We start from the raw sequence: 25,858 nt of genomic DNA on the forward strand, positions 1-25,858 counted from the left end.
GTTTAGATGGTTGATTTCGAGACCTCAAGTTTTAAATCTGAGGTCTCAAAATCAAATTCGTGGAAAAATACTTCTTTCTCGAAAACTATGGCACTTCAGAGGGAGCCCTTTCTCACAATGTTTTATACCATCAACCTCTCCCCATTACTCGTCACCAAGAAAGGTTTTATGCTAATAATTATTTTGAGTAATTACCAATATTGTCCACTGCCTTTAAAACAATTATAATCTCTGTGCTGTTTTCTTTGAGAATAATAAATCTAAAATACCTCAAATATTTTAGGATGAATTTACTGCTTCACCAAGCATTCCGGTCATCTATTCACAAGTATTTTGACAATTTCAGTTGTAAACATATTCTGCTGACGAATCAGTTAACATAATATCTGGTGAATTTGCATAAACACTGGTTTGAACTGCTTGAAAATCTGCATTATGGCCGGAATTAAATGGGAGATTTCCATAGTGCTTTAATGTTTGTCCAATGAAAGTGGCCCCTGGAAAATGAAAATGGCCATGCTCTCTCAAAGATGAGATTCCATGCCTGCTTTGAAATTGATCTTTTTTTGTGGTGAAACAAATTTTTAATTGTTTATTTAATTCTTTTTCTCAAGTCGATGGGAACTTATTTTGATGGGAGCAATAGCTGATTTTGTGAATCTGCGGGGAAAAAAACAATATTCTGGAAGAACTTCCATGAAAGATCCTCGGGACTACTACAAACCAGGACCTGTACCTCAAATAAACCGATACAAAAACAGAGAGTAGGTTAATTTGATAAATAAAAAAAGAAGCAGAGAAGCAGAGAGGGTTTAAAAGAAATGTTCGATTGGCACTCACGACCATCACTCGATTGCATCTTCACTGCCAATTGATTTTTTGATATATACATGTAAGCAGATGAATTTGAAATAACCTCTGTCGTCTAAAGACCGTGACTCTGACTCTCCTTCTCTTTTCTTCCGCTTGTCTTGAACCCTTTGGGACCTTTTTTTCTCCCTATGTTTCACAGTTTCCTCCATTCCGAGCCCAATCAAGTGTTGTCTTGAAGAGAAATGCAAGTTGTGCAGTTTTGCACGTAAGTACAGGTGGAATACGCTGTCACAACGGACACTGTATCGTATAGCAATGATCACACACTAGGCTCTGCGATAAACACAGGTGAAATGGATCCGGCTGGATTGCTCCAACATTTCAAACCATTTGGGCTGGATCAAAAACTAAATACAACTGTGTCAGGCAGGGACTGAAGTTAGATTGTATGTGTTTGTGGTTTGTGGGGGAAAAAGTGGTCACGTGTTCTTAGTGCTTAGGTCTAACAGATAGATGTGGTAATTTTCTTTTGTATGGCTTCGAAACTGTGGGTTGTTTTGTTTGCCTGGACTTTTATCTGACAAAATTGTCTTATTATTCAATGAATTTGAAATATAGAAATTATACTCCGTTATATGTTACATGCTGATGAGATTAACAATTATTTTTGTGAAATTGTTTTTGATATTTCTCAAATACTACAGCACCTCAGCAAGTAATATTTTAAATCTGTGAATATTGTGTTTTGTGTCGTACAATAAGTACCTAAAGACTTTAAAAAACATTTGTGGAAAGCTTCAAGATAAATTGTCTTGAACTTTTGAAAATACAGTTGGGGGATGCTTTCTCAGGCATGATACTTCAGGGAGGCAACGAAGGCGATTGGCTCCATGCCCCCTGGTCATTGCCTTGGTGTCCTTGAAATGATACAGTAGAAATTTACAATTTCCTCATAGGGGCCCTTTACTAAGTTAAAAATGCCTTGGTGCCTTTGCTTTTTTTTTAAACGAAGCATACAGGCCTGCTCTCTGTTTCCCTCCCTATGTGTAAGAACAAGGGTTTAGAACGTGATTCAACTCTTAAGGAAGTGTCAACGCCTGAGGAGGATAAGATAAGATATCTTACGAGTTGATCCCTCAGGAGGATTAGATGAGCAACCATGATAATATCGTGGCTAAATGAAGACTGACCAGTGTTGACCTGAATTCAACTACACCGAGCTACGCAGGCATCACATTGCATTTTTGCTTAAACATAAGACAACATGTGGGCAGCCAGAGAGACAGAGCTATAAACGTAATATTCAATCAATTTCAATTTAAGTAGACAAATTTAATCCAACCAGGGCCTTTGTGTGTGGGTATACAGTTTCTGATTTTTTTTTTTTTGTCAATTAATTGAAACCGAAGAAAGATATTAAATCATAGAAAGGAAGAACAGCTTTCAAAGTGTACGGGTCACTTTTAGGAACATATGTGTATTGGGAGAATATACAGAAGAAAACCAGATGACGACTTGCTGCTTCCTAATTAAGCAGTGTGAAGATAGTGTTACTTAGTGGTCAAACGAAAAAAATTGTTTGTCCATGAAAAAGATTTCCGTTAAATCCACAGGGTATGAGCGGAGAGTAGACTTTGTAGATATCAATTTCTTGAGGGAGAGCGTACACTTAGGTTTCGAACAATCTTGATTTCAGATTGAATTTGTTAAAAAGGTTTGTTCAAATGGAGGCTTTTTGGAAAGGTTAATTGATTGTTGTTGCAGTTTGTCCCTACAATTGCTGCTATTTAAGAAACAAACAGTATTAACTTTGTGTATAAAAAAAATAAGAACAGATAAATAATTGGATTAAACAAATGAATTGTTCAAGTTATTAATTTATTGACAAGAACTAACTCAATAACTCTCTCTTAAATGGGTTCTTGTTTAAACCCTCTCTAAGGTCAGAATGAAATTGTTTGAGATGACAGTTTTGAATTACCATCATTTTTTTGTGTAGCATATTTTACAGTAAAGGTTCGCTTCTTTCTTGACTCTGTTTAAATTTAATGCGAACTAAAGCACCTTTTTTAAGTTTGCATAAATACAGCCAGTGTTATTTGCAAAGGTTTGACAAACTCTTCAGGTTTTTTTTCCCCTTACAGTTTTAAATATTAACTATCTTACTTTACCCCAACGCCACGTAGGCAAGATTTTTGCTCGGCCCAATAAACTAGGCTAATAAGAGGAACACAATGACTTTCAGAGTCACCACAAGAAGATGTCTAGATAAGATGGAGGACCATGATAAGATCTAGCTAGGATCATGTATCACACATTTCGGCAGGTGCAGATGTTTAATATCAATCAGGTTTCTGACAACATGTACCCGACGTTCATTACAGTAGTGTACGTTGCCTCTCAGCTTGGTTAAAGCCATCTTGTACAATTACACGATAGAAATCACTTTTTTTTTTTCCATCTCCATTTTTTACCCTTCTTTTTTGGCCGACCAACACTAGCTCTGAGTGCTGCACTTAAAAACAGGTAGCAACGGATGCGTCAAAACTCACAGAACTCTTAGCCAAACGTCATTAGGTTTTAATCAAATAGTACAGGCGACGGCCGTTAGCCCATGCAGAGATTGACTGTATGAGACATGCCAATGCATTGATGTGGCTGGGCTGGGTGCCCGGAACGCTCAAGCAAGAAGCTTTAATTAACGGAGCGATGGTCAAGAAGAGGTGCCACGCTGCCTGGTTGAGCGAGGGCAGGGAGTGGGGGGGGGGAGAAATCTTTATGACTGTAAGAGAGAATTATTCATAAAGAGCCCAAGATAAGGTTTTTTTTTAATGTTAGCTACAAGGATCAAAAAAGCAGTTGCACTCTGCTGTGTATTGTCTGCATACATGTAGATAACTAAGCAATGATGACTTAGCAATTACAACTGAGCAAAGCAATAACTAAGCAATGATAACTAAGAAATGAAAATAATAACCACTTTTTATATAGCGCTTTTCACACCCGAGGGCTTCTTAAAGTAATGGTTCTAAGCAATGACAACTATGCATTGACAACTAAATATTTAGCAATTAAAGCAATTGGACACTTTCGGTAAACAGTATTGTCCAAGGCCCACACTTCGTGTATCACAACTTCTATATAAAATAACAAACCTGTGAAAATTTAGGCTCAATCGGTCATTGGATTCGGGAGAAAATAACGGGAAAACCCACCCTTGTTTCTGCACGTTTCCTCGTGTCATGACATGTGTTCAAAATAAATTCGTAATTCTCGCTATCGAGAATTGATATTGTTGTTATGTTTTCTCAAAAAATAAAGCATTTCATGGAATAATATTTCAAGAGAAGTCTTTCACCATTACCTTCTGTAAACCCTGTAAGTTATTTGTAAATTTGTGAACTTTTTTTTTTGGTACCAAAAGTTGCTAAGCATTGATAAACTACATAAAACCAATACTAACTACATGTACAATGTATAACCAGTAATAATTTTGAGTGGTTTTATGTTCTAAGACTAACCGATGGGCTCAACGTTTCTGAGAGTATATGCTGTCTGTCATCAGATGTTTTGCCCTCTGGCTCAATTTGGAATCATTGTTGTGGGTTCGAATCCCACCTGGGTTATATGTCTGTGAATTTTGTTCACATAACTCAGAAAGTACTGAGTACACAGTGCTTACACACATCTGTGTATGGGTAAAATATAATATTCTTTATCCCTGATGCAAATTTAACATCTTTTATCAATTGTTATAATTAGAATGTCAGAAACCATAAACATTTCCAAAGATTATAACACACAAGAAAACGCACACACACTCTTTATAAAGTTAATTCTTGTAAAACTATCTTGGATGGTATTTTATTTTATAGTTTTTATATGTTGCCACCCACCCAAAAAATTAAGGAAAGTGCCCCTTAACAAATATTTCAGTTTAACACAATGTTGTAAAGCGTATCTTTCCTCAATAAGGCACAACCCAATTCCAGTAATGCACTTTAAGGGGGCATTTAAAATCAATAAAGCCCAATCACCAAAGTAACGCAATTATCCAATGTGTAAATTCCATGCAGAGAAAAAAAAAATGAATAAAAAAATAGAGAACGGCTGTGACAGTCATCCAGCGTGGCTGCCATCCCGGTGGCAGCCTGCGGAGATAAATGCATTTTTCTAAAATGAAAACCTTTCTCCGAGACGACAACACAATTATGTTGTTCAACAGGCCCCCCTGGTCACCAGGCATTAAAATTCATTGGCAAAGCATCGTCAAATGGAATCAGCACTGCCTCGGTCTATTCCTATTATCTCTTGCCCCACTTTTGTACTTGTCAATGTTTATGAATGATTTTGTGAATAATAATCAAGGGCAATTTTGAATACTTGGGAATGAAAAAATGAACAAATAATTTCATAGATAGTCAACGTCAAGTTATACTAATTTTATGCTCTATTATCTGTTTTCACTCGACTGCTTTTGTTACACCATTATGCCTGTTTACATTTGTTGTGCTGTCATTCAATAATCTTTGAGAAAGATTCTGCCAGTAGATTCGATACCTCAGGCCACTTACTTATTTTTTGCACAAAATTAAGCTGATAAATTTTTTTCATTTGAGTGAAAAGTCTGTAATTATGTTTTCGTTTCAAATGAAGTATGGATTAAAAGGACTGGCCTAATAAAAAAAATTAATGCCATCCGACACACAACTTGGCTACTTTACGATTTTGCTAATTGGACATTCATTAATTCTTAGAGATCAACCCTAGACATGTCTGTTGAGTCCAAGTGCATAATACATGTAAGCCACATAACTGACAGAACAGTCATAAACATGGAGTACAAGCAACAGCTCCTCATCAGCAGGTCCAATACTTCACAAAAGCAACTAAGGCCACTGCCTCCATGCCCCCTGGTCATTGCCTTCATGCCCTTGAAATGCTACAGTAGAAATTTACAATTTACCAAAAGAAAATGCCTTGGTGCCCTTGCCCTTTCAAAAACGAAGCATCCAGGCCTGCCTCATTTTGACTCAAACAGAGCATTACGATGCCACAGACCTGCCAACAATCCCTAGCCAACATCCCTAAGGTGGGAGCAGACCCCCTCCAAGTCATTACATTTGAATTGAGTTACTTTGTATTCTGCTTAAAATCTCTCGTCCGAATCCGCCGTCCGAATGACTTCTCCAAAAGTGAGATCCAAAATTGTGATGATAAAAGACATCCTGTCACTAATGTTACGTCGGATTCCTCCCCGAAAGTTCAAATGGAAATGTCATCTAAATGTCGAGGATTCTGTCTTACCTATCAAATTTGTCTACAATTAATCAACTCGTCCGTATACGGGGGTGGGCTGATATTATAGACTCTGTCGCCGAGCCGTTTTTTTTTTTTCTTTTTTCCCTCTCTTTCTTCATAAATACTCGGCGACAGATTTAGTGCATGCAGGTGATGATCTATCCGAAGCAATTGAGTTGTCATCATTTTGAGATGGATCCCATTGCAATCTCTTGACATTCATTTGTTCCTTTCATCACTGATGATATCCATCTCCTTGTGTTCCTACAATCCTTATCATCCTCCCTCCCTCAACACATCTCACTCTCTCATTGACTTAAAAGGTCTAGATTCACCATTGCCTACAAAGAGGAACAAGGTTGTTGGGGGTTTCTTTTTTTAGGGGAGGGCAAAGAATGATCTTAAAGTTGAGTCATTAACCTTTCTCGAGACATCCTTTCTCACATCTATGTTCCTCTCTGTATCAATCAAACAAAGTGAGGAAGTAGCAGGTCTGGAATTTCATCAAAGAGAGGGCAGTGCCATTTTCAAATTATGATACAAAAGTTGGCGCATTAACCTTTCTTGAGAGGGAAAGGCCATTTTCATATATGATATAAAAGTTTACTTGATAACCTTTCTTGAGGCACAAATATTGTTCTCTCCGTATCAATAAAACAAAGCGAGGAGGCAGCAGGCATGATATTTCATCTTCCAGAGGGCAAGGGCAAAGGGCACTTCCCCTGAAAAAATTTACAGTCTATGGAAAACTTTGAAGGGGCACCGAGGCCAAGGCAAGGGTAACAGATGCCATGGCCTCCATTTCTCTTAAAGAATAAATACAATTCAGTTGGATACTCAATAGTAGAACAAATAACATTGTTTGCTAACGATTTAATTTTTTTCTGAGCAAATAATAATCAACAGTTCTTTTTGTTTTTTTAATAGTGTAAAGAACTTTGCACTAAAAAGAAAATCAATTAAAAGACCCCAGCCGTTTGGTATTAGGTACTTTTTTCTCAATTGAAGACTGACTTTTAAAGAAGAGGTCAAGAACAACGATTACATCTTCATCTCCATGACAATCAGGCCATGTCACACATGCGAAATAAACCCAAACGCAGTCCAGAAATATCCAGCAAATTTCATTGCTATCGATGTCCTCGAGGTAATAAAATAAAAAAAAATCCTCAATTTAAAACCTTGGCAGATTATACCTGTATGTAAAATGTATATGGGACATGGACTCACTGTTGCAGTGGACACTTCCATAGACACTGATATTAGACATTGTAAATGTATTCCAGGGCTGTATGCTTCGTTTTTGAAAGGACAAGGGCATCAAGGCATTTTCTTCTTGGTAAAGGGCACCCTATGATGAAATTGCAAATTTGTACTGGAGCATTTCAAGGGCACCAAGGCAATGACCAGGGGACACGGAGGCAATCGCCTTCGTTGTCTCCGTGAAGTATCAGGCCTGATAGTATTCTACACCTGTAGTATGAATAAATTGCCGAACCACTAAAAAGATCATTTTCGGCCGATACATTACATCAGGGTTCAGTCCTGCATAATACTTTCAAGTAAAAGATGCTACCGGTTAGTAAACATTTACTGCTCAACTAGCACTGTGGGCAACTAAAAAATGTGCAACCTAGATGTTTAAAATGCTCAAAATATTTCTTCTTTTTCAGTTGTGAATAATAGATTTTTAAAGTGTGCTCATTTTTTAGCAAGGCACTTTAACGCAATATTTGTTAACCAAGGTGATTATTGGGAACCTGCAAGGGTTGATACAGTTTTGTGTTGGATTAATCCCCAAGATTTGTTTTTGAGTGTTGTGAATATAACTTCATTTGACAATTTAACTGGTTGTGATTACTACCATCAGACAGATGACAATGCATAACATGTTTGAAATCTGGGTTACTTAAATTCCTGGGGGCCGAGTGACATGCAGTTGTACTAGCCTAATACACCACTTAAAATAAAAAAATAATAGTGGCTTCTTATATAGCGCATTTGTCACTTAGTGACGCTCCTGGTGCTGTATCATACAATATTTCCTGCAAGATGTGGGACTACGTTTGAATTACGAGGCCTAATCCTTTGCATAGCACCATGTAATGTTTTCACAAGTTGCGTGGTGCAATTTGCTGCTAACCACACCGGGGCGAGCCCCTTCTCTTTTCGATAAGTGCACTGGGTTCTTTTACATGTGTTACACAATACATGGGACCAACGGCTTTACGTCCCATCTATCTTGACTAGGGGTGTACATGTATACAATGTACTTGTATCAATTTGAGCTGAAGTGAATACTGTACTTCAGAGCTTAGCAAGATGACAAATCTTCATCCACACATAAACATATTTTTATGGCAAGTATATATATTAAACAAAAAAATATTTATAAAATCAGCCTACGGTCAAGTCTGCCTGTGGCTACAGCTTCATAAAGTCTTTTTGAACATGCATTGAAGCATAGGATGCCCATAGCAACAACCTTAGCCATAGCCGTACAGTCCGACACAGCCTAATGTAATGTATACAATTTAACAAAATTACTTTGTCTATTAATTTAAAACATTTCTTTGTCCATTTTCAACCATTAGCATGTTCAGGTGATGTGCCTTAAAGAGTGGCAGCTGAATTTTAATGAAACAAACCTGCCAAAAAGTTCACTGTACTTTGGGTACAATCAACCAATCAATGGAATTACCTGTGTATGACTGAACAAAAATGACTGGTTGTGTGATATGTTTGTTTCACAGAGTGCACTTGAAAATGTTGACATAAACCTGAACGGCCTCGGGTCTTTTTTTTAGCAATGTCCTTTCTCTGTGATTCACACATCCATTTACCTTTTAGCGAAAAAAAAACTACAATATGAAAAAGGAAAAAAACAGTAAGAAATATGTAGTGTCTGTTTAGTACATATTATTAACATGCCTAACATAGTGATTTGGTACAAGTCTCCGTTCCAGAAGTTTTTAGGAAATTTGCTGATATGCAAGGAGGGGCAGATCTTCCCAAAGGTGCAGCTAATGCAATGACACATGCAGATAAGGCTGTAGGCTTCATTCAAGAAGTTATTGAGATATTTTCTATCACTATACTTGATGAAAGGGCACAGGATTCAAGCTAGCCTATAGGGCCGATACAAATTGCAGGCGAATACCTTGTGGTTTATTTTTTGATAAAAGAAAAAATAAATAAAAACAAGGCTTTCTGTTGTATTTGCATATACTTTTTTTGCATACTTTTTTTCAGAAAGAAAAACCCCACAAAAAGTGCCACGGCTGAACTTGTAAAAAAAACATTGCCCCAAATTACCCGCAGTTTTGAAGAAAAAAAGAAAGAAAAAAAAAAACATACAGTAGAACCTTAGGGCAGCTGCAAAAAGTACCGCTTAAACATTATTAAAGGGTTGGGGTACTTTTTGTACTTGCACAAAACACAAACCTCCACAGATTTACATAAAACTTACACCGTTTAAAGATATGATGGTAGAAAGCTTCCCTTAAAATATTACTTGCTGAGATGCTGTAGTTTTTGAGAAATGAGTAAAACAATTTCACCAAAAATATGTTTGTCTCATAATACAAACATTATTTTAGTAATGTACAACGACTTTACATGATTCTCACGTTTTTCCCCCCCAAAACGTCCTCCAATTTTTCCCCCAAAAAACGTCATGACTTGAGAAGCTAAAACTGCTACAGATAATTTTGTTTACATACATCTTCATTCACAGTGAGTAGGGATGGCCAAAAACATGACCAACAAAAGGTATCAAAACCTTTAATGCTGGGATGAAAAGGGGAAAAAAACATGCCTAAACCAAATTATAGCCGTACAGAGATGATCTTGTTTACTGCATTATACAGCATACTTTAGTACGCTATACAAACCCATCATTATTAATCAGTGAACACACAATGCCTGCAATCCCCTGTCCAAGCCTGCCACTTGTTTTTTATGAAGAAGCAAACAACATGGTAGTATGAACAATAGCTGTTTGTCCGATTGATTAATCCTTGAGGGAAAGTCAACATTGTTAATTTATTTTCTTCCTCCATGATTTATGCAAGTATGCCATGGTATTAAACAACAGAGTCCACTGGTCTTGTCTCACACTGCTCCCCACTTCATGTTGGGACAACAGTCAGAATCCAGAAAGATAAACAATCGTCGGGACGCTAATCACATATTACTCAGCCGTCTGTTTTGATTAGAGATTTTCTAATGTTTTTTGTTTTGACGCACAATGCGGGGTTTAGCGCATGGGAAAACAAGACTTGGAATGTGAACGTTAATTGTACGTCCTGTGGTGTTGGCTTGGTTTAAAGAGAGAAAAATGGTGAAAGGGTACTAATGTGATTACAAAAGACCAAATAGAATGGTCATTTTGGGGGCTTTGGTTTGGTTCTTAGAATCTGAATCTAGACTGTTCCATTCTTTGCACTTTACAAGGAATTAATTACGTCATGTGAAACACGTCAAAGTAGGTCCACCCAAAAAAATTATGATAATAATTTCCCAAAATACTTATGTACATGAAGTATATAAATCATTCTTGTGGAAACTAAAATGCACTATTTTTTATATTTTTGTTATTTTATATTTTTATTAAAAAAGACCCATCACAAGGCCCTAAAACAGGCCACCAAATGGGATACCAGAAAAGGAGATCAAGGTAGAAAGATGATCGTTGATATTGCATTTGAATTGGTTCAGGTTCAGTTCAGTTCAGTTTTATTTTTCCACTCAATCATTTCAGACGACAAGATATAACATAGAGTAGTAAAGATACACAATAGATTAAGTGGTGGAGGTTATGAGGCAGGGAAGCAGGTTATAGGTAAATGGAGTCTCAAATAGGCGTGACATGGGAAGAAGCTTTGAAAAATTACATCATTATTATAATGCACAATTTATTTGTTTAAAATGAAACAAACTCACAGGTTTCATTTTCAATTAAGATCAAGGGACTATGGGAACATATTGTATACTGTACGGCAACGGCAATCTCAGTAATTGTATAGTGCAAGATACTAAGAAATATTTTCCAGTGCTTTTTTTGTGGGGGGGGGGCTTTTTCAATTTTGTCCACTCTAAAGTAAAGTTTGCTTTCAAGCTTGGCTGCTATCTGTACAATTAAGAAGAAACCTTATTTTTAAAAACAAATTCAAAGATTTTATAGTTTTTATTTTTAGGCACTTTGGGGGTTTTTAACATTTGAAAAGGTGCTGTATAAATGTATTTTAAATTATTATCATTCAAAACTTTTTTCATAAAATGTATTAAAGAATTTACTAAAAAAGCACCAATTTGAACAGGTGATATCCCTTTCCCTTCTCAAAATAGTTTTTTTCCCCATGGAGTTTAAATGTAATTTTTTGTACCATTATGCAATATTGACTTTCCTTGGCAGCTGAAAATAGCAGCATGCCTTTACAAGAAAAAACATACATGCAAAATCACGATTGCCAAATTAAAAATAATCTACTAATCACTAGTTAATTACCAAAGAGCCTTTTATCAAGATTACATTAATTAACTGATGAACACAGTGATGCTAACGCAAAAATTTCAACATTGCAGCTTACATACTTCAAAGCTTACAATATGATAGAGAAAAAAAACACCAAAGTAGCAGAAATAAAATAAGTTATGGATATTCCAGCATCACCACTTAGCATTTAACAGAAACAGTAAATTGTCACTGTGTTTTTTTATCAGGAAGCTTTCCTGATGATATAAACTCTTTAGGTGCCTGCATCTAAAATGCCCAGTTTTGGGTTGTTTTTTTTCAAAACTCTGTCAACAAAATTTGCAAGTCTTTTTGTCCAAACAAAATGTATTTTGCTGATTTGAGTTGCCTTGGAATTGGTTCATCCCAAATTCAATAGTATTTCTTGAGTGATAATGCCCTCTCGTCATAAAATGTAGCCTATCCACGAATTGGTCGTACGTACCATTGATAACACTTTTTAAATAAAAAAAGGTTGTACATAATAGCACTTTCGGAATACATAAAATAAATCGTACAAAGAGTCAATAATCAACTTAGCAGTCCTGGTACACGGTAGTGGTAGTACAAATGTACAAGATTACCAGATTACCAGGCATTTAATTCTGCCTATCTTGCATTCAAATGAAGAGATATAACGCACGCAATCTCAGCTTCAAATTTCACTGTATCTAAAACCGCTACACGATTATTCACTGCGCACACTATTATATCGGTTCCTTAAGGCTACGACTTCATGAGTATAAAATTGTCCGTGCCAAAATCAGATTTACAAGCAGCAGTATTCTGGGACAATTTGTGTGCGACATTCACAACTCAATTTGGTTTCAAGTATTAAATTGAGGCCAGAAGAAAGAACAGGGGGTGGGGGTGAAAAAAAGAAAAAAAAGAAAAAAAAGTGAATCAATGAGAAATATGAGTTGCCATGACAAGTACGAGCTCTGAGTTAACAGTGCTCCAGCGGCGGACGCGATGCCATTCAGATTGATTTCAGAGGCCTCTGTCCTCTGCTACTATTTAAGATCAGCCCAAGAGGACATGCACTTTGCCTTAATGTACAGTGTCACATCCAGGAATGGCTTATCAAAATGGCAAGCTGCCGTACCACGCAAACAGCGGGTACGCGACAGGATTATGTATCCGCTCGCTCCGAGAGGGCTTAAAGCTGACTTACAGTCTTCTGATAGCACCGCTAATGCCTGTATTACGGGCTCTGTATATCGTATCAGCTGGTACCGCAGGGATTTACCGTCAATATGTTTTAATAATTCTTATGGTTGAAGATTTTAGCGGAGACGAGAGATTATTAAAAGAAGGGGGGAAAAAAGGGAGAAATAATACCTCTTAACTGTCTCATTAAGGGACATCTTAGTAGATCTTGATGAATGCAGTTGTTTATGGTGTGTTTTTATTTAAGTGAGATCTCATGAAATTTGAAAGATGTTACGTTTATTTACAAGCCATTAACAGGAAGCCAGTTTGCATAATACTTGACCCTCGGACAACAAGTAGGACATTTGACGACTACAAGGGCTGACCTACATACTTCTGATATATTTTTCTGAATTTTCGGTGGGGTTAGAAAATCAAGAATCAGTTTAAATTAGGACGAGTATCAAGGAAGTTTCATAGAGTCATTATAGAAAGATTGAATTCTGCATGGGAGTTGGAAAACATTTCTTTGGGGTAATTCTTCTTTTCCTTAAAGGCGCCATTTTTATTGCTTTCCATCTTCTGTTGCTGAGACAAAAAGAAAAGTACTTTGTGTGCTTGTAAAAAGAGCAAAGAGACTTCTAAAAGACAGGCTTCTGCCAGGCACCATACAAATATCTTTGTATGAGACAATAAAATTAGCTGCTTACCAACCAAAAGAACTTATGGTATAAATGCAAAAAAATAGTTAATGACCTAACGTATCGACTCTTTTCAAAGGCTTTCTTAAATAAAGGCGAATTTATACAAACTTTCTGTCATAGATGAACAGCACTTGTTACAACACTGACTACGTCTCAATATTTGTGTACAGGTCAGCGATAAATACGTTCCATGCCTCTGGCTCATCTTTCCAGTTCACACTGGAATTAATTTCCCGACCTATTCCCATAATTGAGGGGGTTAATTACTTAACTAAAGACACAGCATGCGGCATGATTTGAACATTGAAAGCTTGCCCGCCGCTGCGGTTTGACCGGGAGGGGAGTTACATGTATTGTATCATGTTAATGTCATGTCATCTCAGGTTGATATTAAACCACAGTCACGACTGACACAGTCCGCACACTCTGTTAAATCGATTTAACTACACAGTCCTTTTCCCCCTAAATTCAGTCCACTACTACCCACGCATACTGCTAGTCACTCAACTCAACAAAAGCATAAAAAGTCACCTAGCTTTCTATATTTTTTTTTTTTTTATGATGTAGACTAGAATATGCTGATATGCTATCCTGAACTAGTTGAGATACAAAGGAAGAACCGGGAAGTTGGAACAATAGCTGAGAGAAGGAGTGGGTGCCAGAGTAATGTCTTGAAAAACAGTCTATTCCTCCCTACGGTATCACCTCACTGTATTGGTTTTCAATCCGGCCGAACAAACAAGTATACTGTACTTTTAGCCGTGCTTTGGTGCATACCCGAGTACCAATTTAGGTTAATTTAAATTTGAAGAAAGTGTGATTTGTTCAATCTTAGTTTCTTTGTTCCGGATCAAAAATTATATTCAAATTTAATACTTTTAACTTGGATCAAGGCACTTGTGTTTATTTTACTGTAAAGAACGTTAAAATGTTTTTGAAAAATACGCTTATATGAGAACTAGTTTTTTTTATAAATGTTATCAGTACTATTTGCACTTAACTTGTTCACAGAATTTGATTGTAATGTAAAGATGAGGTTTACAGCGTAAAAGGAACTCTTTGCAGAATAAATACAACATCAATAAATAGTCTGATAACAGGTGCAAAGGATTTTTAAAAAGTAGTAATAATTAACAGTATTAATAAAAAATCTGACAATCTTATTCCTTTAGCTCAGTAAAACAATACATCAGCTTTCTCCAGAAGACGATCAGAGCATACTGATCGAAACGTCGAGTTGAAACCAACGGTTCTTTTCAGAACCACCCCTACTCATTAGAGATAGTCATTACATGGTGTTACCGCAAACCTTTCTATATAAAACAATACATGTTGTTTTCATATATCAAATGTTCAGACATACATGCTTTCAAGAAGGCCTATCTAAAAAAAAAACTACAGTTAAAAAACATTTTCTCGAAAGAAAAAAGTTTCCATTTTGTGACACTAGAGGGCAGCAGACTTGTCAGGTAAAATCCACATGAGGTCAAAAAAAAAATTGAATTCACCTGGTCTGCTGACACCAAGCATTCTAAAGTCTCCCACTGAATTTGTGTGCATGTTGAAGTGAAACACAATAATGACCAACAGAGGGCGCTATTTACTTTATCTTGATTGACTTTGAATACATGTCTGGAACTTAAAGACACTCAGGGAAGATTTAACACTGAGCACTAGTTTATGCCAGTCTAGTTCCTGTATAAATGAGTACCACCTAATTGTGTGACGTGCAACAAAAAGCAACATGGCAGGTTCAACTGGGGGTTACAGACTCCTCAGGGAGGTTGGATTTGATTTTATTTTATTTGATTTGATTTACTCTTATTTTTACCTTATATACGCAATCAATCATGTTTTTGTTATGATTGGGGCCGGGGGGGGGGGGGGGCTTGTAATAACCAAAAAAAACAACATTCTGTAATACCAAAGACATTTTAAAACTCAAAAGTTGATTACAGACTGCACAGATAGGCTAGAGTGCGGCCTAAACCCTTCTATTTCTCTTGTCTATACCAAGTTGTTTTGACTTGGATAGGATTAGGACTTTGACTTTCAAAATGCACTCAATGGAAATAAGTGCCAGCTAATTACCTAGGTATTGTTAAAACCTTTATGTCAACAAGCACAAAGGTCAAAGACCACAGCTTCTCACACCTCTTTGAAGACTCAAGGCAGGGGGTATAGGTACCAAGACAACAAGGCAGGATCATGGAGTCAAAGGTCTCTGTTGCATTCAAGCAGTTTAACATGAAGACATGAGTATCCCCTTGTTAAAGACAGTGTACACTATTGGTAATTTTCAAAGATCAGTCTTCTCAAACCTGTGAAAATTTGAGCTCGGTCGGTCGTCGGAGTTGCAAGATAACTATGAAAGAAAAAAACACCCTTGTCACACGAAGTTGTGTGCGTTTAGATGGTTGATTTCGAGACCTCAAGTTCTAAACTTGAGGTCTCGAAATCAAATTCGTGGAAAATTACTCCTTTCTCCAAAAGTAGGTCACTTCAGAGGGAGCTGTTTCTCACAATGTTTTATACCATCAACCTCTCCCCATTACTCGTTACAAAGTAAGGTTTTATGCCAATAATTATTTTGAGTAAAATTACCAATAGTGTCCACTGCCTTTAAGACAAGCTTGTAAATACGAGAAAGTGGTTGATACATAGTACAAGGTTTTTGGGAGTGGTCCTGACTGAGCCATATTAACGAGGGTTGACTGCACGTGTTCCTTCTGACATACATTTTACATGTGTGCACACCTACTTCTCAAGCCCCAACTTGAATGCTTGTGAATGTGGCTTTGTGATGTTCGGCCAGTATAGTATTTCTTTTCAATCACACTCATTATAATCTTGCTACACATACAAATGAACTTGCTTGAATATGGTTAAGAACATACATGTAGGGTTGGGACGTTTAATCGGTTAACTGGTTGAACAACGAAATCGATTTCCAATTACCTTTAAACATTTAAACGAACATAGCCACTGTTAAAACCTGCCTTCAAATGATTGACATCCCTTTTGTTTGTGGATTAACAGTCTTATCTTAATCCCTACAAAACAAAACATTGTAATAAATCATCTACAATTTGTTGTTTTACATTTTCCACCTACATCCATGTACATGTGCCACCAGTGTGGTTTGTGGTTTTGTGGAAGTTTTAGAAAGAGTTGTGTTCTAATTTTAATCCTGATCCATTCTGGATGTTTAGTGTTTACATCTGCTCCTTTCAAGCAAGTGGCAGGGGTTAAGAGTCACCGCAGACCAAAAAAGTCTGAAACTGGAATCCAGTTCTTAGGAGGAATATTTAATTTGAATTGACAGCATTTCCACCTTTTATACGAATAAATAATAATAATAATAATAATAACCGTATTTATAACGCGCCTTTTGCCAAAGGATACAAAGCGCCAGGTATTATTACTGCAAGGAGTGTGGCAAATTTTTGAGATATAAGACCTAATCCTTAAGCACCATGTAAAGGTTTACAAGGTGCTGTGGCACAATATGCTGCCAATCCAGCCAGGAACACAGGGGCGAACCCTTCTCTTTTCGAAGGACGAAGCAATGGTTAAGTGTCTTGCTTAGGGACACAAGTGTCATGGCTGGGGATTCGAACCCACACTCTGCTGATCAGAAACACCAGAGTTTGAATTCGGTGCTCTTAACCGCTCGGCCACGACACTCCCACACTTTTGATCAATATGGAGTTTATGTTCCCTGGTTTTGTTTAATTCCAGGGTTAGAGTTCTAGATCAATAAGCCTGGCTTACTAAATTTGAAGAGAAATACAGGATCTGTTTAAACCCGGCTCAAAAGTAAAATAAAAGTCTGAAATTAATCATACTTGAACTGTAGGCTCATACTTCAGATTGGAATTGGTAGAAACAGCTAAAAGGCTAAACAAAAGTCACACGTTCCATGTAAACATTTAGGAACATAAATTCAGATGAACACACCTAAAAAACATCCCAATATGTTCTTATTGTTTGTCTTACCTTGCGTAGACAAACAGGCTTCCTTCAATGTCTGTCTTTTCCTGAAAACAAAAAGATAATAAAGTGTAAACAAATTGAACACTGAACTACATATAACTTTTAGGTTTTCTATATAAATAAGAATATTTTGGGATCAAGCTAAATGGTCTGATTACACATGTACATACTGTGCTAGTGAAATAAAGTTTTATAAAACTCAAACAGCTGTTGGGCATTTTCCAGCCTGTCACTAATGCTATAAAACGAGTTCCTAATAGACACAAAAACTTCCTCAAATGTGAACATTTTTATTTTATTTTTTTCTTCCGAAAAACAACTCAAAATTAATTTATTCTCTGAGGAATTTTTAACGTGATGTTATGTGTACTTTTTTGAAGTAATGTAGTTTTAATATTAATAATAATAATATCATAGTATAGCGCACATATCTACCAAACAAGGTACTCAAGGCGCTGAGTATAATACAAACTTTTAGCGAGAATCTGAAAGCGCACAATTCTTTACAACAACGATGTTTTTAACTTACCTTAGTATTCCCTTACAACTTTGGTGACTGAACCCAAACTTTCACATGTTTTATGCATACAGTTTTGGGATTACCAATTGAGAATACAGTCGTCAATTTCACCAAACTCTCCCTGGCTGTGAATTGATCTCAGGACTTAGGACAAGTTCAGTTCCGTATCCAAAGACGCTAGGTCGCATGAACCCATCCTAAGTTAGGATGGGTTACTCGTATTTACTCAAGATGGAAATAATCCTAGCATTTCAGGAAATTGGCTGCTGGTCTTTGACAATATTACCAAAAGTATACCCTATCTTTAAAGGGAGCAAACTGGCACTGTGTGATTGATGATGAAGTTCAGGTCAAAATTAGGTTACTTTTTCATTCAATAAGAAATTATTATACTCAACTCAAACGAGTGGCGATCGATTCAGATAAAAATTCAGATTTTGTTTTACATTTCTGTACCGTTTCCGTATCCTGCCGCCACTTATTCACCCATTAAAAAAAAAATCAAATTTTAAGTAAATTAAATTCTACTTTATTTCATATATAACAAATGAAAAAGTGGTGGCAGGTTTTTTCTATCTTTATTGTGTACACAAATGAGATATTGCTTTTGTTTGGTAACAATAACTTCAATTCAATTTAGTTACAGAATTTCTTCTGTAATTGTAAATACACAGCTGCAGTAACTACAGTTAGCAGTGTGCCTTTCCGTATGGCGCCACCACTTTTGCACTCATTTTTACAAAAAGGGATATCTCATTGAGGTAAATTAGATACTATTCATTTATATTTCATATCGAATGAAATGAAAAAGTGGTGGAACCATACGGAAACTTTTCCATGCCTTTTTTTCGGACTCCAACCAGAAGTACATTTCTTTGACTGTGTTCCTGTACTCATGGAGGTATCTACCTCCATGCTGTACTTAAAGTCCTGCTGAATGTATACAACACAATGAGCACACACCACACAGTGCCAGCTCGTATGTGTACACGTTTACGGTCGGTAACCTATGCTACATACAGACTGCATGCAAATGTAATGTGCACGGAGTAAAGTCAGTTCACACGTACTGCAGTCGTTCTTTTCTTTTTTTCAAACACAACAAAACCAAAACAACTGCAAATTGCATCAATTTAGAAACATACTTACCCACTCATTACCGTCAGCATTGAACGTATAGAGGGCTACTTGACTAGCCGTCTGGACAATGTTCGTAATGTGCTGGTCGCATTGCTGCAACGCTGCTAAGTTCATTCGGTTTTCCGCTTTACTGTCAGCCGCCATTTTGCTTCTTCTCTGTTTTGTGGATTGGAATTTAGTTATTCACAAGAGGGCGCTATTTCAAAACAAAGACACGTGCGAGTTGTGCACGTTTAATGGACACAGATGAAAGGCTGCGCTGCGCTGCTGTGATGCGTCATACGATAATGTACGCACAAAACTTGATTCTTGTGTTACTCTGTTTTTATTTCATTGATTACTTTTCCTAATGATTCGCTCATGTGATTATAAGTCCTAAACATTTTATTTATAGACATTGTGGTGTTTTTCTTTGTTTTCATTTTCCGTTTTGATAATTTTTTTGTTTCAATCGATTTCATGTCTGGCGTAATCTTACCCTTTTTGTTAATAATAGCAGACTGATTATTAGCAATAAGTTCTCCATAATTATTTACAAGAGGGAAGTACTTCCATTCAAGTGCTTAGTAAATTTTCCAGTTTAAATGGACGAACTGATACTCACACTAAAAATTTACTGCTAGATTCCGTTTCCAAAAGAAAACCTGACACAACATTCTTCCGTATCAAATGTATTTTATGTCAAAGAATAATCAGAATGTGATTAAAATGTAGCTGCCTTTGGGACTCGATCCTGCCAGAAATTGAAGCTACATACTTATTACGACAATATCCACTACAAAGACAAGACAGACGTCTTGTGGTAGTGGGTAGTCGGCTGTCATGGTGTTTACCTCCGCCCATTGTGATTTTGTGATTTTATGTTAGGCCTTGTGTTAATTTTTCGTAATTTATTTCCATTTTTTATGGGTCTTCTGCCAAGTCTTGTCACTTTAAATCATTTCATGTTATTGCAAATTTTCTGTGTGAGGGGGCCAATTGATCAGCTGTGCTGGATGTAACTTCCCCCTGTAGTTTAGAATTTCCATCTTTAAAATAATGATTCTGATTTTTGTTTAAGGATTCTGTTATGAATCGATTTAGAAGAGAAAAAAAATCCCCATTCGAAAAGCACAACGACAGCAGTGGCAATTTCGATATACAGAAAAAAATGCGTGCTGGATGCGGTCACCATTGTTTTATATTATAAAAGATACAAATTCCACAGTCACGCTAGGCGGCGCCCTTCATCCATCCCATTGATACGGAGATTATTTTATCACTTTCTCACATAGCAGATTATCTCTGTGAAACAGCAGGGAGGCGTTGAAGCGGCAAATAGCCTATACGTGTCACCATCACCCGTCTGAAGATGTAGCGCTGTGGTCAGAATGAATGAATGCATACGTTGTTGAAGAGGATTAGTGTCAATAAACAAGAGACAAGGGATCGCTTTGCATTGGGACCAGACGAAAACGCACAACTGGTTATAAATAGAGGGGAGATTTTTGTCGTGATTTTGAAGAAATAAAGATAACATTACCTGGATGGGAATTACAATGTATTATTATGCGTTGCTATGCATACAACTTCACACCATACTTTGTTATCCCCAACCCCATTCATTTACCAAAGGAAGAGAATTATTATAATATTGTACCCAGGCCTTCTTCTTCTTTTTTTTTTTGGGGGGGGGGGGGTTGTAGTACCACCATGTGTATTATGGGACAGATACTATTTTGAGAACTTGTCTTTCTAATTATACTCTACTACCGCGGAGTAGATTTTTCGGAATTCGCTTTTATTCTTCTATGTTGATAAAGTGAAGACAGAGCCACTCTAAAAATCACCAGGCACAATGCCATCATTATCATAATCAATGCTAGAAATCCAAATTACTATCTTCATCATCAACATCACCACTTCTTCCCTCCTACAACACCAGTGGTACTGATTAATTTCCATAAAACACACTTGACCTTTGACATTGTCACCGTCTCCACCGCATCCCCATATCCCCCAGCACCATCCATTTCAGGTATTCTTGGAATGGGCATGGTGGAGGAGCAGCATACCCGGATGTTCCTATGCAAACGTACGTTCAACAGCTAGCCCCATTCATTTACACACAGTACACGCGCAGAGAGCCAGCAAACTAAAAAAAAAAATACACACATAGTGAATTTACGTGCGATATAATACAACTAAACATGGAACAACGCTGAGGATTTATTGTAAATATTTTCTTCGGAATTACCAACCATTTTTCATGCCCTACCCACCCCATTGATTGACTAGCAACATGGATAATTTTCGGACGGGTAAATATTGCTTTTCATTTTTATTGCTTGTAGTGGTCTGTGGTTTTTGGTTGTCGTTTTGAGGTGTGCTCTGGAAATTTGTCTTTTAAAAATGCCATTTTCAGTGTATTTTTAGACGGCTTGTGTGGTGGCGTTGTTTTACGTACGTTTGTGTATGCCACCACGGCGCGTGCCACTATGGAAGTAATTTACTGTGTTTTTTTGATAGGAGCTGGGCTGACAATACACGGTCTGTTGACGATTTGGCCATGCATGATGACCTATTGTATATTTCACTATACTCCAAATGGTGGGGAATTTTAAGGCTTGTGGTGGACGTGTTCTATAACAATCCCATTGTTGCACAATTGGATTGCTTGCTCTTTTTTCTCGTCCCTCATCATTCTTTTATTTGCTTGAAATCCCACACGACTGGGATGCAGGACCTACTTGCTACCGTGCTACACACACTACACATGCTGTATTACTTAGATTTCAAAGATGCTGTTTTATGTTTGCATCTTAAAATTATGCATCAATTGATGAACCATCAGCATTATTTGCTGAAACATTTTCTTTCTTTTTTCTTGTAGTCTGTCTATTTTAGTTTTATTTTAATAAATTAGTTTAAGAATATATCCACTTACACATAATCAATGCATTTATGCATTGATCCCCTTGAAAATATTGTGGTACCGTGGGCTCAAACTATGCTAGTACTCGGAAGGGAATTTTGTTTGAATATTCAGTCTGCAATATTATTATTTTTCTTTTAAGTGAAATTATTAAGTAAAATTACTTTGTTTGAAAGAAATAATATATTTATTGAATTATATTTGATTGATTGATTATATTACTGTAAAAACAAACATCAAAGTGAGAAGAATGGTCTGGTTTTGTAATCAGTGGAACTGATTCCCCATCCCAGTCCCACCCCCAAAGCAAATAAATTCACTTAAATTTTGTTCCTAATTATTATTATATATAATTTAAACTATATCACTTTTCGTTGTGTGGGGAAAAATAAAATGAATGAATGAAAGTTTTGCCCCAATAAAAAATACGACACGGATTATTTTTCAGAAACATAATTTGTACACGTTCATCCCTAAGTAATAAATGAATCGTCGCACTAACTGTACTTGAGTCAGCTAAGGAAATGGTTCCAAATCAATTTTCAGTGATACCTTGAAAAAAATGTTTAGTGGGTGGGGTCTTGAAGGAGGGGGGGTTCAAGCTGATACAGTTTATCTGTACTTCTTGGAATTTTCCACCGCCCTTTTAATGTGACAAACCCACCTCCTATCGAGACCAAAATGTCCGCAAGATCTCGGTCTCAGCTAATCCTCAGCTCCAACTAAGTTCCAACCATCTCAATATTTGTCTTCAAAACCGATTCCCTATATGTAAACTGTATGACACGCCGATCGAGTCACAAGTGAAAATATTGGCACAAATCAAGTTATCCTGTCTCACAGGGTAAGTGGTTGGCCAGGGGTGTTGAATTTCTCGCAATGCCGACCAATCACAGACTCTGTATCTTGCTGTCTGACCTAGGACAGGTGTTATGAGCCTTGCCTTCGAGCTCTGGTTGATAGTAGAGCAATTTATTTGGTGGACGTGATGAATTAAGTAATGTAACAAGAAATTGCAACTTGATAAATAATGATACACCTTCAAATAATTTTTTTTAACATTTTATTATAAATGGGAGCAATCCATGTTATTTTAAGGCAAGGAGTAAGTGTGAAATGCAGTCCCTCAAGCAGGCCAGCGATCTAAGAAAGCACCAATGCCCCGAGTATTAAATTTAAATGAAAGCAAGATGAAATGGTGGCTCATTAGACACAAGAATAAATTAAGGTGATACAACCAGAGATAATAAAATAACAGAGCTTGAATTTTTCACTGGACCACTGGCCCAAGGTCAGTGATTCCAGTGTCGGGGTCAGTAAGCCAATGAAAGGACAAGTCCAAAACTGTCTTATATTTTTTTCTCAATTCAACATCTTTGTCTCAAAAGAGTGATTTTCAGATGTTGAGTTTGAGTCTCACAAGCATCTTTTAATCCTGCTGAGTACCATACAACAGAATAGATTTAATTTTCTCTTTGTGTTTTATTCAAATAATGAAGATGATAAAAATGTATTCATTTTGAGTCTGGTGTCTTCTAATTTTTGATTCTAGTCTTGTAAATAAAATCCCGCTCTAACAAGTCCTGTGGTCTTGTGGATTCCCCCCCCCCCGAATTCGAGCCCTGAAACATAACAAGTGTGTAATAGTCTTTGATTTTTCTTCTTCTTTGTTCAGGGGTAAGTAATAATGTCGCTGCTGCTACAGCTAGCAGTGGAACATACATCAGCGGGAGCGCAACCACTCCGACCCCGACCACCGCACCCTCTTCAGACCCGTTTACTACCGGTACCGGTACCAAAGCCCCTCTTAGTTCAGCTTGGAAGACCACGCTGGCGGCCACCACCACGGTCTCCACAATGAATCGGAGAAGGAATACTTATAACAAGAAGAAGCAACACTCAGGAACTTCGCTGCGCCCGCCGAGGGCGCTGTTTTGCCTTACGTTGGACAACCCGGTGCGGCGGATGTGCATCAGTTTTGTCGAATGGAAATATCCTTTTTGAGCCATTCTGAAAAGAGTGTGAAGAATGTGAAGTTTGTTCAAATACATTTTATTATTATGAAATGATGTATAATGTTCATTACTGAAACAAGTGTTTCTTTACTACATTGTAAGCCATTGGGACCTTTATATATGACTTTATCAATGGCTGTTGCTGCTGGCAACATTGATCTTTTTTTAAGCTTGCTGTGTTCTAGCCAGTAACTAAAGCCAAAATTGTTTGAAGGTCTTGCTAATTTTTACAATAATTACTGCATTTAATTGTTAAAAATGGCTGTGGGGATGTATTGCAGACACATGAATTCTGCCAAGTAGTTGGTTTTAACGTTTGATCCAGTCAAGAAATCTGCAGCAAAGTTGTAAACATGGAATTGACGGGAAATAGCACACTTCTTAGAAAACATTCTTTCCATATTATATTACAAATTTATCTGAGTTTATCTGTGATTGCCACCTGAGAAACAATTCCCTGAAAAGTCACTTTAGTTTTTAATCCAGATTGAAGCATCAGGTGAAGTAAAAAAGAAAATAAAACAGTTTATGATCATCCTCCAGAGGAGGATGAGCTCCTGTTTATTTATACATATTTTTTTCATGAGGAGGAAAAGCCAGACTAAATAATATTTGCTGGCTTTGTGGAACTTAGAAGTCTAAAATATGGGTAAGATTAAATAAATTTTCAAAAGAATGGTGTCAAGGTGAAACACAATTCATAAAAAATTATTATTTGTTTTTTTACAGCATAAGGAAAGGATGAGGGTGGGGACGATCAATCTTTAAAAAAAACTTAAAATACTTGGTCTAAAATTGCACAAAATTCCTGGCAAAACTGAATAAACTGTTTTTCATTGATAAACCTGACCACCTTAATTTTTTTAAAGTTAAAATATAGTTTATTTTGTAGCTGATAGATGCTTTTTGTTGAGAACTTAAATACTTCAATGCATTTATACACTGCAAAACAATGGTTTGTCACCCATCCATGTACCCTAAACTGCAATTCCTTATTCCTTGTTTACACTTCTGTGACTCACAAAAGAGTAGAAACCATAGAAACAAATTTATTCACAATGAAATTAATCGGGGAACAAGAATGATTTCGCCCACCAAGTTTGCAAACACCAAATACAGACTGAAGAACGAGTTTTGTGCAGAACGTACATGGGGGGGCCAATATTCATTAGCAAATGATGCTTTTTGAGTAACAACTGACACATTTTTCATAGAATTTTGCTCTGCTATACAATTGAGGGTAGTTGCCTACTCACTATTAAAGGGAAGGTACACTATTGGTAGTTGTCAAAGACCAGTGTCCTCACTTGGTGTATCTCAACATATGCATAAAATAACAAGCCTGTGAAAATTTGAGCTCAATTGGTCATCAAAGTTGGGAGAAAATGATGAAAGAAAAAACACCCTTGTTGGACGAATTTGTGTGCTTTCAGATAGGAATAAAAGACTTCTAGCTAGAAGTCTTTTAATATTTTAGTGAGAAATTACCTATTTTTAAAAACTACGTTAATTCAGAGGGAGTCGTTTTCCACAATGTTTTATTCTATCAACAGCTTTCCAATGCTAGTTACCAAGTCCGTTTTTAGGTTAATATTTGTTTTGAGTAATTACCAAACGTGTACCTTCCTTTTAACCCAAAGAGGAATGATCTTATAAATATTCTATATAAAACAAAATTACATAGCACATGTCACAATTTTAAAAGTGAGCCTTCTGTAAGGCCACATCTGAAAAGAAAAAAAAGTCACCAGTTTAATTAAAACAAAAATTGTACAACGATCTTCCATG

At 36.7% G+C, this 25,858-nt stretch overlaps 1 protein-coding gene across 1 annotated transcript; it reads left to right on the forward strand.

Moving 5' to 3' along the window:
- Positions 1-21,200: 21,200 nt before the first annotated feature.
- LOC117303253 (voltage-dependent L-type calcium channel subunit alpha-1C-like) lies at positions 21,201-24,059 on the forward strand. Its single transcript, XM_033787411.1, has 2 exons — positions 21,201-21,441; positions 23,731-24,059. The coding sequence occupies exons 1-2, from the start codon at positions 21,423-21,425 to the stop codon at positions 24,057-24,059; spliced, it is 348 nt and encodes a 115-aa protein (XP_033643302.1). The 5' UTR covers positions 21,201-21,422.
- Positions 24,060-25,858: the final 1,799 nt, after the last annotated feature.

Source organism: Asterias rubens, chromosome 2 (genome assembly GCF_902459465.1).
Source record: "Asterias rubens chromosome 2, eAstRub1.3, whole genome shotgun sequence".
NCBI lineage: Eukaryota > Metazoa > Echinodermata > Asteroidea > Forcipulatida > Asteriidae > Asterias > Asterias rubens.